The sequence below is a fragment of the Crinia signifera genome, chromosome 9 (assembly GCF_055691185.1).
Source record: "Crinia signifera chromosome 9, ASM5569118v1, whole genome shotgun sequence".
In the NCBI taxonomy this organism is placed as follows: Eukaryota; Metazoa; Chordata; class Amphibia; order Anura; family Myobatrachidae; genus Crinia; species Crinia signifera.
The window spans coordinates 83374-98400 of record NC_139225.1 but is presented as its reverse complement, the minus strand read 5'-3'; the positions used below and the strand labels follow the sequence as shown (position 1 = coordinate 98400).

The window sequence follows — 15027 nt, the reverse complement described above, 5'->3', positions numbered from 1 at the left end:
CCGGAGACGGTGGTCTCTGCAGCCGGGGACCGGGCGCGAGCCGCACGCAGCTGCGGCCGGATCCCCTCCGACAGCTCCCGCGATGCAGACTGGCAGCAGCAGAATTTTTCAAGCTTTTAAATATGATATGCCCTGGAGCAAGCCAGTTGTGTGACCAGCTCCCATGAAGGCACATTCTAAGACTGCCTAGGTGGGGAGTAGAAGGGGAGGAGTTGGCCACACTTAATTATATTTAAAGTGCCCATGCTCCCTGTGGTCGCCCTTCTATCCCCACTGTTACTCCAGTGACACCTAGTGGATGAAGGAGAAATTACCACACACAAGCAAAGGTTATACAGTACATTAAACATCAATGCTCATCATAGCAACAGCAGATTCATTTCTGTCAGCAAATAATAATCAGAAGATCAGTCAAATAAACAAATGTATGACAAGCTATTTTAACAATCAATGTCATTTATTACATATGGCCTCACCAGGATAAGGGCAACTCATAGCACTGTACCTGTGGCTGGCAAAGCATAATGGGAGATAAGATGTTATAACGCATACACCCAGATAGTATCCGCCAATAGCAATGTCCCACACATACTAGGCCCACTTTGGTATGTAGCAATCACTGACCTGTATTTTCCTGTTATGTTACCTGTCTGGTTTATTTGTATAAAATATGAATAACTCTGAATGTGCAGCTGGTACATAAATAAAAATATACAGAAGGGTATGTGTGTGTCATCATTTACCAGTCTTCCAAACTTATGAAGAAGGAAAAGAAAATGGAGGACACCTGAGCTACAACAAAATGGTTCTTTGTCCATCCTTTCCTCTACGCAGGTAATGATGTTTGAAGCGGAAAGGAATTGTGCTAAAACCTGACACTGGGAAAACATGCCAAATACAGTCAATGCCAGTCATTTCTGTCCCACGTGGAACGTCTCATACTGACATGGGCTAAACTCTTCCATCATCTTTTATCTATAGCTCCTCATAGCAAAATGGTGTCCAGATCACATGATCAAGAAGTGCTCCCAGTGTCTTACCCAATAATTTTATCCTCACCTCTCATTGGAAAGATAGGAAGTTTGGCCTCCCGCAGTCTCTGTGATCACCATCACCACTCCTGAACGGTGCTACAGTATGTAACTAATAATAATTGGACTTTCACCACAGCATTTGGAATCTCAACAGGCTTTAGGGCTTCAATAACAAGGTAAGCAGGACTACGGATAAAATGTCATAGACAAAGAACTAGTTTGAAGATTATTCATCATGTGTCTTATTTTGGCACCAAATACCATATATACCACCTACACTGGTTTTATTTCTCTCCAATCAAATTATATGGTGCTGTACATTTTGACAAAACAGACCATGCCATCGATCTTGTCATGTCTACACACAGTTTGCCCAAGACCATTGGGAGAATAATTAGACTGCTACATCTACCATCAGTAGCAGTGCAATACAAGATACACACAATCTCCCAGAATCCTCTGCTACACAGCTGTATGGATCTGTCAGCAGCGGCTCTATAGAAATGACCAAGTACAACATCCAGAGATCCTTGATGGTGGCTCACGATGTCCTGCTTAACCAGTAGACCTAGCTTCATCTCATGCTGTAGAGCACTCAACTCTGTGAATGTAAGTGGGGCTAACAAGATATAAACCACTATTTAGTATGAGTCATTGTCTGGATCTTTGAACCACTCAGGGTGTGAGAAGGAGATGTTATATACAGATGCCCAGCGGGCAAACACCAGTTTTTCTGTGATGAAGCGATGGTGGTGGCCTCTTCGTCCACGCTCGTTCTGAATGTAAGTGGTGCACTCGTCAGAGCCCCGTGGCTCATAATAATGATACGCCATCTTGTGCTGTCGCTTACTGTTGAATAGAAAGCAGGAGTTTATGTTAAATCTGGTAAGCCTTTAATCTGCCATTATGCTATCTTAACAGGATTTGCTGTTACCAGTTAAACAGATATGTATTTCTCATATTTTTCATTCAAAGCTCATGCAAATTTGTGAACTCTCCACTCTAGTACCGGCAGGTAGGTTTTCTACAAATAACCCTCAGCAGCACCTCCCAGCACCTGAATACAGGAACCCCATCCCTACCATTCTCTCTGCCCCTTTCCTCCCGCTCTTCGCCTCCTAGACTCCACCCACTTCCTCCAGCTCTTTGTCCACTCCCTGGCGTTCAAGCTGATCTTCAATCACTGGTGAACAGGGTGTGGATCACCATTTGTCTTGATGGCCCTATCCACAGACATGCCTTAAGCTGATGCATTGATACTCAATGAAGAGAAAGCCCTGTCTAGTAGCCTATGTTTGTCTGATTGCACATTGACCCCACCATGTGCTCACATTATAGCTGTCAACGTTCAATATGTCAACATTCTGATAATGTCGACATATCACATGACTGCATACCCCCTTTAGTACCTTAATTATTACCACAGGTTGAGTATCCCTTATCCAAATATCCGTTATTGAAATTATTCCGATAACCATAGTCTCCAGAATGTACTTTTTTTCTTGTTTGTTTGTTATAAACATATTGGGGACATCTGTAACTGGCACTAAACATGTGGAAGAAAGTGATTGCTTGGCATTCAAATTCAGTGCCTGAGATAGAAAACAAACTTTGTTTCATGTTTTAAAACCAATAAAATATATTTGTGTGTAGTTCATGTATTTGATGCGTTTATACAGCATAAATGCAAGTTACCTCATGATACATACTTACTACATACATACAGAATAATCCATTATTCAAAATGCTTCTGGTAGCGAAGGGATACTCAACCTGTAGCTGTATTTAATGATGTCTATTCATATTATTTCTCATTTCATTTTGACTATTGCAGGACAGATTATTACCACTGGGTTTTTAAAAGGTAAAAGTATAGATGCTTCCCTTTTGCATAATATCACTTTAATTAAATTTTATATGTAAAATGGATGCAAAAAAGGGATGTTGTTAACGCATTTTGCTTCTTAGCTGCATTTGGGAAGCAGCGAAACACGTCAGCCCACCCTTATTGTACACATCCAGCGCCAAAGAAAACCATTCTAGATGCCCCAGATATTTCACGTGAGCGTGTTCACGTGACTTGTTCTGCACGTGTGTAGAGCGGGTCCTGCACACGTGCTGATTGCCCACCATCAGATTGCACACGTGTTAATCTGACTCTGGCCTTTTATTCCTAACCCCCCCCACTGATGTCCAATATCTACTATGCAACGCTCAGCATTTACAAACGCATCATAAGAGATTCATTACCTGCAATAGTTCGGAGGCACCATCCCATAAACGTGAACGTTATTACACAGCTCCACTGCAATTACCATGGTAAACCATCCTGTGCTAAGCCACGAATGAGACTTCTCCCTGAGGAAAACAATGCATTCTGCATTCACTGAACAGCAATATCATTTAGCAGGGAACTGAGGAGAAAAGGGGTTACCCCTATTTGCTACCACATATATTAGCGCCCTAACACAGTATATTATTGGTAGGCACAGCAATACCAACTAGTGCTTAAAAGGGTACTTGTGTAATTTCACGGCGGCAGCCTAAGCTACGTTGTCAGCGTAGCCCAATGGCTGCCTAGCGTAGTCAGCATAGTGTCCCCGCGGCAGCCCTGCGTAGTCACCGTACTGTCCCCGCAATCTTCAGCTCTGTATCCGGTGTCTTTGGCAAGCCTAGTGAGCGACTCTCACACAGCGCTGGTAACTGCCAGATCCCCTGCTCTGGTGGACGTTAAAGGAGAGGCGCTCCATCTGCTAAGAAGCATGAGCGTCGCATACGCTTGTGCGTCTCAGTAATTCTTGCGGCAGGGTACGGCAACCCTGCCCGTGTCCGCTTCAGGGAGATGGGGTTAGGGATTCGGTAGCACGTGCGTCTCGTGCACAAAGAGGGGTGCACAATCGTGCACAATAAAGTATGCATTTGCCAGTGCTCCATGTTACATACCAGCAAATGCGTCCTTTTCAAACCACCACTATCCACGCCAGCCCGAAGCGTGGTGAGCGTACGCATTACGCGTCCTCCGGACCTGTTCATACCCCCACTATCCGCGTCGCCGTGGAGTTGATTTTATAAAGTGTGGCGAGTGCAGCAAGCTAGAGAGCCGGAAGCGTGGCGAGCGCAGCGAGCCCTGCGAGGGGACGCGGATTACTTGACGTGTATTCCGCGTCCCCTCGCTGCGCTCGGCACACTTTATAGAATCAACTCCATGCCAACATGGATAGTGGGGGTATGAACAGGTCGGGAGGGCTGGCGTGGATAGTGGGGGTGTTTAAAGAAAACTTTCACACCTGCCATATCATACTTCTGAAACGGTAATGACGACATGTGCTAACTGACAACTGGATTTTAGTGAACAATAAAGAAGAAAAAAACAAACAAAGAACAATGTTCAATGATAGCAAATAACAAGTTCAAGAAACTCTAAGTCATTCTTCACTTTCTGCATTCCTTTCAAATGCAGCTGATGAGCTGCGCCAACATTTGTGTCGGATGGTTTGTCGGCCGTTAGTGCATGTAAAATGCGCAGGAAAGTTTTCTCTGCACCAAGGGTTTTGCGGAAAATAAACTCCTGCTGGTAGGAGACAAGGTATTGATGCGCAGTGCCCCTCTGTCTCTTGTTCCTACAGTATATATAGAATATATAGTACTCGGGCATCAAATCAGAAAAAAACAGTATCAATTACCTCTCTGATGTCTCCAGTTGGAGAAAGACATCAGAGTGAGAGGTAATTGATACTGTTTTTTTCTGATTTGATGCCCGAGTACTATATATTTTATATGTTTTATTATATAAGTCTCTCTATACCATATGCTGTTCTTATAGGATTTGGGATTTATAGACTTTTTTTTTAGTCAATTTTGTATGTCATTATTTAAATATTATAATTGTAGATATTGATGAGAGTGGTTTTGTTCTGAGGAGTGATCACCACATCATTTCCATTGGTCCCATTTGGGATAGAACTACGGGGGAGGATAAGCAGCCCCTAATTCTTTATTGGTAGGCTCACAAGTGTAATTTCTTCTGTCTATTAATTTCAAAATTGAAACACCTATGTTAATATTATATATATATATATATATATATATGCACAATTTGTAGGTATCGCATCGACATATGATCGAATGCACATCGACTACTACACAAAATAATTCACTACACACAGTATGTTTATTAATTTATATATATAGATATATAAAAATTATAATAAAAAAAAATTATATATATACAGATATTTTTTCATCACATTTTCCTAGATATTGGATCACCTCCTAATAATCAATAGGAGACATCAACTTTTTGTCCAGAAGCATCTGGCATACACAATTTACCCATTGAAGGTAACTGTACCTAATTAATTTGAGGGTTTTTTCACACTCTTTCTTCATCATCACCACCCTTGTTCTGTTCTTTTGTCTACTTCTTCTTCCTCTTGGTAAAGGTGATTACCTTCAAACTCCTTAAGACCAAAGTGAAGCTTGTCTAGTGTATGAAATATATTTAAATAGTTTTATTCATTGTATTAAATGAAAGTACTTGTATTTTTAGACTTATACATTGTTTCCCCTGATGAAGTCTTGATTGATGAAACGCGTTGGAATGTATAACACATGTTTCCAGTGACAACTTGAAGATTAATAAACAAGTTCTGGATGAATATACGGTGTTGGCTTCACTTGACATTGGATCTACATATTTATGGACTGTTTTCCGTTTTTTAATAGGCGCCATACCATAAATGGGTGTTATTATTGTTGTAATTGTCTCCTAGCCCTCTGGGGACATTGTGGTAAGGCGGCCAACCTTAAAAGGTCCTTTAGTTTGTATAGCGCGAGTGGATTATTGGCTTTTTATATATATATATAATTTTATATATATATATAATATATATATAATTGTAGTGATGGTCGTATTGGGACGATTGTCCAGGGGAAGGCACCGCCAAGACATTGTATCATTATTGGAAATTGAGTGCCGGGACCATAACTACAATTACATATGGACTGGGGACATCTAAGCCCCTGATCTTTCCCAAGGCACCTACTACATTTCAGCAAGAGATATCATTTTAATTGTATTGTATCGACACGGGTGTCAGCACCGTCTACACAGAGGACACCATGGAACCTGTCTTGGAGGACGTATCAGGATACCGCAGTGCCACACTTCCTATTGGAGAAATTCTATCTCTATCCGATGTGGATGCTACGCGGATACTTTCCAAGGATAAACTATCTACTACCGAACCACAGGAGACAAATGAAGCTAAATATCTACAACTGTTAAGATTGAAAAATAAAGAGACAGACTTTTACCTTCATGGAGTCTGTCTTTCAGACTACTACCGGGAAAGAAAAATCCCTAGAGGATTCAGGATAAAAAACCAACCTACTATAGGTCGCAATAATCCAGATTTTTGTAGAAAATGGGCGGCAGTGCTTAATAAGGCATCATTTGATTTATTACTCCTTGTAATAGAGGAAGCAACAAGAGAGATGAATTTATTGAAAGAGAAAATTGCCAACAACGAGAGCATAACTGTACCCATACCTCTAAACGATAAAGCATGCGACTGGATGGACAAATTGACTAATGAAGTGGAAAAATATAAAAATGATTTGATCACATTTAAGAAGAAAAAATTCGCAGCAGTCAATAGAGACTACGAAGAAAATCGGGTGTACAATTGGACAGGCTTCCAACCAGGCAGAGGGAGACCTAATAGAAGGAACACCAGACGTCCTTTCAAAAATAGATTTGACACAGACACCTCTAGTGCTAATAGTGAGACAGACAGCGCCACAAGAGAAAAAGCCACTACATCACGTGCCCACCCTTTAGGGGCACGCACCAGAAACCCACGAGGGGGCATAGACCCACAAGAACAAGGCGCGGGAGGCAATGTGAGAGAATACAGAGAAAGGAAGGCAAAAAAAGCCAAATAGTTTACAATCTCTCCACAAGAAATCTCACACCCACAGAACTATCAGTACTTAATAGAGGATTAAGTTTTGTCCCTACAAATAAGCCAAACCAATTACGCAATAGGGTGGATCTCGCCAGACTTAACCGACAACTAAGACTTAAAGAATTCTTTGACAATGCTGACAATTCCAAACAAAAAGAAGATACCTTTGACAATGCCGACAATTCCAAACAAAAAGAAGATACCTGCCCTATCAAATTAAAATCTAAATTTGACCCTATGTCCAATAACCCAGCCATAAAAACATTCACTAGAACGATAAAAGAAGAAATCACCAAGAAACACAATTTTGAAGGTCAACATAACATGACAAAAGAAGAACATAAGGCCCTTAGAGACTTGTCCAATTACACAGACATAGTAATCCGTCCAGCGGATAAAGGAGGAGCGTTGGTAATACAGGATGTTGAACAGTATAAACAAGAAGCCTACCGACAACTGAATGACTCGAAAGTATACATTAAATTGGAACATGATCCCACTCCCACCTACTATAAAGAACTGGAAAACATTTTACAAACAGCACTTAACAATGGCCATATCAAAGAAGACACCAAAAAGGCCTTATTAACCCCAAACTCAAAAATTCCAGTTTTCTATACAGTACCAAAACTACATAAGGACAAGGAGAATCCTCCGGGATGCCCCATAGTGTCTGCAAAAGAGTCCCTCTACTACAATGTAGCCCGGTACCTTGATTACTACTTGCAACCAGTAGTTCAAGAACAAAGGACATATTTAAAAGACACGAATATGTTTCTACAAAAAATCAAAGAACTGGGAGAACTGCCAAAAGATAGCTGGTTATGTACGGCTGATGTAACCAGCCTATATACTAGCATACCCCACGAGAGAGGCTTACAATCAGTACGGGAACTACTGACAAATAACCCTGCTTACCAAGGACCACCAATTGACTTTTTTCTTCAACTATTACGTCTAGTACTGGAAAGAAATTTCTTCTTATTTAATAAGGAACTGTTCCTTCAAGTACAGGGCTGTGCGATGGGGGCATGTGTCGCTCCGTCGTATGCGAACACATTCATGTTCCAAGTGGAAAATCGACTCTTCTTTAACAACGCACTATATACAAATAAGATCAAAATGTATACTAGATTTATTGACGATGTCTTTATTATATGGCTGGGCACCAAGGATGAATTTGAAACGTTCATGAGAGAAATAAATGAACTAGATGAACACATCAAATTTACATTTGTCATTCATGCACAGGAAATCCACTACTTGGATGTGAAGCTGACGGTCAGAGATCAAAAAATCACAACGGCCATATATTCTAAGCCAACTGATAGTAACAATTTACTATTAGCATCAAGTCACCACCCGGAATCACTCCTAAAAGGACTTCCATATTCCCAATTCCTAAGAGTCCAGCGCATTTGCAGTGACCCACATCAAAAACAGGTAGAAATTAATAAAATGGCAACAAGATTCCTACAAAGAGGATATAATAATAAATTGATACAAGAAGCAAAAAATAAGGCGATGAACCAACATGAACCAACAGCAATAATACCCATTAACCAAACAGCGAATAATACAGAGAAAGAAAAAATCATCTGGGTGAATAATTACTCTACAGAAACGAAGAAAATCACGAAGTTGGCAAAACAGATCTGGCCAATAATTCAGAGCGATCCAGACCTCAAAGAGTTTAAAAACAGACGTCTCCTACCTTGCTACATGCGAGGAAAAAATATCAGAGAACATATTGTCAAAACAGATATATCAGATATATCAAAGAAGAAAGACATTTCCTGAGGCGAAAAATGGGAAACTATAAATGCACTGGATGTACCACATGTACGTACCTGCTAACAAAGGACTACATAACACATCCACACGATGGATACAAAATCCCTATACAGCAAAAACTAAGTTGCCATAGCTCATACGTCATTTATTGTATCATCTGCCCATGCAGCAAATACTACATAGGCAAAACTATATGAAGTTTCAAAGTTAGAATGGCGCAACATCGGAGCTCAATAAAGGCTGCACTGGAAGGCAAAGGTGCCGACCAGCCTGTAGCGAAACACTTTTTACAATATAAACATAATCTACCAAGCCTGAAATACCTGATGATTGACCAAGTTCCAGCAGACAGAAGAGGGGGTGATAGAAACCTCAAACTGCTACGGAGAGAGTCATACTGGATTCACAAACTGAACACAGTAGCGCCAGCGGGACTTAATGAGCAGCTACCGCTGAGCTGTTTTCTTTGATTGACACAAGAACTGTTGATACACATTATTAACATGATTATGGGGATTGCTGATGGGCTCATGATTGTTAACTTCTAGTGGTTACATAGTGGAGTAGCTACCGTTAATGACAGTTACGTAAATGCATGAATTGTTTACAGGTTTCCATGGTAACCAAGTTTTGTGCCGGAGCCTATTCCCCCCTGCACTCTGTACCGGAAGAGAGCGGAGGAGGAGGGAGGAGGCACGGCAAGCACCAGCACAAGAATGGGGTGAGAGTATGTTATTTATTTGGTGATTGTACTTGTATTGCACATATCTGATGAAGGTTGAGTAAACCGAAAACGTTCATAACGAACCACTGAGTGGTCTCAGTCATTTATTGCCAGCGAGTGCCGCCTGCTACACCAGGTATATATATATATATATATATATATATATATATATATATATATATATATATATATATATATGTGTGTGTGCTAGATAAACCCCATTATTACTTTGGCACTAATTCTTAGTTGGATTCAAACACAAAAAAAGAATAATAATCAAATACTACTGGGGCAGATTCTGGATCATTCGCAGTGTTCGGGTTTGCGCAGATGTGTTTCTGTGCATTTGCATTAGCGCTACTAATTGGTTACTAGCCAATGGTTAGAAAAGCTCAGGTTTCTCTTGCAAACTAGGACCTTGGACCTCCGACCTGGCCGCTCCTCCGACCGGATGCATTCCCTCGAGGTTTAGCATGATAAAAATCCGGATTCATCGATCCCGAAGGGGATTGGAATTTTTACATGTTTACGAAAATCGGACGCAAATCGCATGGAAAAATCGAATGCGATTTTGCGGCCGATTTTCGGCCGATTTTTCACCTTTTCCGGCCGATTTGCATGCTGTTCCATCATTGCACACCTTGCACACTCCCGATTTCCATCGAAGTGCATCGCATGCAATATAGTGGCATGTGATGCATGCCATGCAATGCATGTGAAGCGATTCGATTTGTAATTGTACAATCACCCTGATGGGTGCTTACAATGTTAAATGCACCCCCATTGTCAACACCACCCCTACTATCAACGCCAACCCGAAGCGTGGCGAGCGCAGCGAGCCCGCGTGGGGCGGCGGTACGCGTCCTTTCGACCTTTTCATACCCCCACTATCCACATCGGCGTGGAGTTGATTTTAGATAGTGTGGCGAGCGCAGCGAGGGGACGCGGAATACATGTAAAGTAATCCGCGTCCCCTCGCGGGGCTCGCTGCACTCGCCACGCTTCGGGCTCGGTGGCTCGCTGCGCTCGCCACACTATCTAAAGTGAACTCCACGCCGACGTGGATAGTGGGGGTATGAAAAGGTCGGAGGACGCGTATAGCCGCCCCTTGTGGGCTCGCTGCGCTCGTCTCGCTTCGGGTTGGCGTTGATAGTGGGGGTGACGTTAACAATGTGGGTGCATTTAACATTGCGAATCACATCGCATCGCATGCCACTTGCTGGCATGCAATGCTATGCGATATTTAATTGTACAATCAGGGGCATTTTCCCGAAAATCACATCGCATACCATCGCATAGTACCTGGGGGTGTGCAAGGATGGAATAACATGCAAATCGGCAGGAAATTGCCGAAAATCGTAAAAAAATCGGCCGAAAATCAGACGAAAAATCGCATCGCAGATCGAATCGGACAAAAAATCGGCCGCAAAATCGGATGCGATATCCTATGTGATTTAGATGAAATCGGGCGCCGTGATAATACACAAGTACCCATGTTTAATACCCCCCTCCACACTTTACCTCTCATCAGAATTATATGTACAGCAATGGGCTTGCGTGAAAAACTTATTAAGGCCCAGCAAGCAGGTAAAGGCCACCAAACCCTGCCAGAATGAAATGCGTTTGCAGCCGTACACATGAGGGGAAAATCATTCGGAATCGCTCACCATCACCAGAGCAGCATGGACAGTGTAATGGTTAGCATTACTGCCTAAAAGAACTGAGGTCATGGGTTCCATTCCCACGATGGCCCTAACTGTGCGGAGTTTGTATATTCTCCCCGAGCTTGCGTGGCTTTCCTCCGGGTACTCCGGGTTCCTCACACAATCCAAAAATATACTGGTAGGCTAACAAATTAACCCTAGAACGTCTGTGTGTGCATATACATATGGTAAGGAATATAGATTGTAAGCTCCACTGGAGCAGGGACTGATGTGACTGTTCAAATATATTGTATTATTTGCCCCAATAATACTTCCTGCTTCACCTCATTAACAAGGCGAAGCAGGAAGGGACATCGATAAGATGTATTAGCATCTAGTCTGCTGAAGCGGGAGACGGCAAACTCCCCCCTCCTGGAGACAGCGCATCAGTTTACACTGATCTCCTTCCCCCTGGCCGGCTGGACTGGGCATGCACGGAATCTCGCTACTCACGCAAGATCTCCAGCACAGCCCAGAGCCTGCAACAGGGGCCGCGCTGTCCCTGCAGTTGAGATAGGGTTTCGCCAGCCTGCTGCTGGCGAAAAAGATAGGGGCAGCGGGCATACATTCGCCCTGCATATCGGCCTGCTATCATTTAGATAACGTGCACTGATACCCACCATAATGCACCTTCATACATCTGCCCCATTCTCTGTAAAGTGCTGCGGAATATGTGCTATATACATAACTAGTAATAAATAAATAAATAGCTGAAGCAATATTAACAATGTAATACAAAACTAATACATACTGACAATAGTTTATTTCTTACCGGTCTCTTCCCGTCTCTGCCCGGAACAGCTCATCGAATCGGCCCATGTTCCGAGGTGACAAAATGAAAGCAGAAACATTGGGAAAGGCTGAGCTAGCTCGCTGGATGATGTGGTACAGGTTAGCTTTGCTATTTTGCTGCATCTTGATTGGGGGACCCCAGAATATGAGGGTCTGCCCTGGCGCTCGGCTCAGGAACTCTTGGGGCCGCCTCAGCACCCGGTACACGCTGGAGTGTGCAACCACTCTAAATGTTGTCTTATTACCCACATCTTTTTCGTAGCCCGTGGTGGGAGCATCATTCATACGTATGGTGCATTCTGACTGATCAATCTTGGGGCCCAGGCCGGTATTAAGCAGGTGGCTGGAACTCGTGACAAGGACGCAGCTGTTGCACTTGGCGTGAAGAGTCTGATAAAGGATTCAGATTATTAGAGATATGTAAATGTATCTGCATTTATGATCAATAAACAGATTATTATGCAATAATAAATAGATGGTCTTGATATTCATGGCGAAGTTGCAAAATATTGGGAAGGACCTCATATGGTAGGTGTGTGGCTGGTTGGATCTAAACCATCAAGTTAGGGCAGATCAATGGCATAAATTGCCACAATTTACAAATTGGCCATGTTGGGAGGTATGGCACAGAATGGATGGGCTGCATACTCGTGGATCTTGGCTCAGCTCTCAAAATGGCTGACCATATCTATTTATAAGGTGTACCAAAGAGTCTGCAACACTGCACAAAGAGCATTATGCAACACTGCACAAAGAGCATGCCACAACACTGCACAAAGAGCATGCCGCAACACTTCACAAAGAGCATGCTCTGCAACACTGCACAAAGAGCATGCTCTGCAACGGGATGCAGTTTAAATCCCGGCGGTCGGGATCCCGGCGTTCAGAATCCCGATGCTGGAATCCCGACCGCCGAAATCCCGACCGCCGAAATCCCGACACTTTCTCCCTCCGTGGGTGTCCACGACACCCCTGGAGGGAGAATAAATTAGTGTGCTGAGCGTAGCGAGGCACTGGGCCCGCTGCGTGGCGAGTGCAGCGAGCCTGCAAGGGGGGGCGATCCACGTCCCCCCATTGTCGGGATTTCGGCAGTCTGGATTCCGGCGTCAGGATTTTGAACGCCGGGATCCCGACCGCCGGGATTTCATACTGAATTCTCTGCAACACTGCACAAAGAGCATGCTGCAACACTGCACAAAGAGCATGCTGCAACACTGCACAAAGAGCATACTGCAACACAATAACTTAAATTAGAATGCAGATCATTACACAATAACATAAAGCTATCAGTGTCAAAGCAGAGAATAAGGAAGTGAACTTTCAAACCTCAACAGAGTACACATGGATATTTTGCCTATAGCTGCCAAATGGATTTTAGCTGCTATTTATAGAATGTACTAGATAAATGATAGGTAGAATCTGATTGGCTGCTACTGGAATTTTTTCTTCTAAAGTTGAATGCATCATCCATAACTTAAAGTGACAGACAGAAAGAAATCAGCATGAGATGAGCCTGTCCCTAAAGGTCTGAGCTGCTGATGGTGGATAGGAGACAATCAGGCAGGTGCATTAAGCCTGGTAAAGTGATAAAGCCGTAAAAAGTGGAAGGTGATAATGCACCAGCCAATCACCTCCTAACTGTCATTTTTAAACATAGATGATCTTCTAATCTTTCATGCAGCACGTAAGATCAGAAGATTTAGCAAAAGATCCACGGGAGCGCGCATCAGACCGAAATCGGCCGATTTTCGACCGATTATCGGTAAACATCGGATGATATATCGGCCGATTTATTGGAAATTGACCAATCGGCCAAAAAATTGTTCTAATGTGTGGGCACCTTTAAGGGAAGAAGACATTGGGGGCATAATTAAAGGTGCCCACACATTAGAACGATTTTGCTAAATCTTCTGATCTTACCTGCTGCACAAAAGATCAGAAGATTTAACAAAAGATCCATAGGAACGCACACGGGATCTTAAGAAAAATCTTTGGTAAAGATGTTGCGCTTGCCTGAAATCTTTTGTCCAGGACAGGCAAAAGATTTGAAGGCTAATTTATGCGCACATCTTATGATCGCAGATCTTTCTAGTGTGTGGGCACCTTAAGTGCATAACCTGCAAGCATCAACTCTCAGAAGCCTGGTACTGCTCACAGACTATAAGGGGTTGCAAGCAGAATCAGCCTAGAGTAAATGGCAGGAAAGTATGTGATGCAACATGCCCCTAGGTGGGGTGGAGGGGGGCAGAAGGGAGTGGGCTAGGAGGAAGACTTGGATGCGTTGATATGGGGAGTTACTCAGGATATGTGTGAAGATGCCGGTGGAGAGTCTGAGTGGAAATAGTACTGAGTTCCACAGGAAGGGGGCTGGTGTGGGAGAAGCCTTAGAGGTGGCAGTGGGAAGAGTGTAGAAGGAGCTGAGGCTGAATATGTAGGGATAATAGAAGTAAGGCTTATTGGTGAGGTTCCGTTCTCACCTTGTTTCCAGATACTGATATGTACCCATCTTGCAGTCCCCATTTCCTAATATTGGGTGGGTTGGTGTGCTTGATTTTCAGTTCCCTGTAGTTAAATGGTTCCTCATTGTTATTGGAACTCAGGATGATGAGGAAGGTGATGAGGGCGAAGATCAGTATGAGAGCAGCAGTGCGGCCCTACGCAATCCCACAAACAGAGATCAAAGTTAGAAAAGAGACAACAGACTTTACTGATCACACTCCAAACAAGATGGCTACCAAGATATGAAATGGAGGCAGGCCAAAAACCACAACCAAAACAGTCCAGATTGTACACAAATCAATGATCAGTAAGACTGCAATCATGTATGTCATAATATATATCAGTGGCGTAGCCACCGTGTGGCAGACCCTCCCCCCACTCTCCGCAGCTGTCAGTCAGAGAGTACCCTTTCCTGTCGGCACAGCCGTTGGAGCACCGCCCTTCAGCCAGTGCAGCATGCAGCAGCGCAGTGTAAGGCTCATTTGCCCATCCTGCGCTGGATGCCCGTGTCC

At 43.2% G+C, this 15027-nt stretch overlaps 1 protein-coding gene across 9 annotated transcripts in view; it reads right to left on the bottom strand.

Moving 5' to 3' along the window:
• Positions 1–436: 436 nt before the first annotated feature.
• ST6GALNAC6 (ST6 N-acetylgalactosaminide alpha-2,6-sialyltransferase 6) overlaps positions 437–15027 on the bottom strand; it is a 75673-nt gene continuing 61082 nt past the window's right edge. For all 9 annotated transcript variants that reach the window (XM_083160818.1, XM_083160821.1, XM_083160824.1 and 6 more), the window contains 4 exons: positions 14494–14670; positions 11997–12406; positions 3285–3392; positions 437–1883 (listed from right to left, as the gene is read on the bottom strand). In XM_083160818.1, the coding sequence (XP_083016944.1) occupies positions 1676–1883; positions 3285–3392; positions 11997–12406; positions 14494–14670 (903 nt within the window). In that variant the 3' untranslated portion in view covers positions 437–1675. The remainder of the gene's footprint in view (positions 1884–3284; positions 3393–11996; positions 12407–14493; positions 14671–15027) is intronic.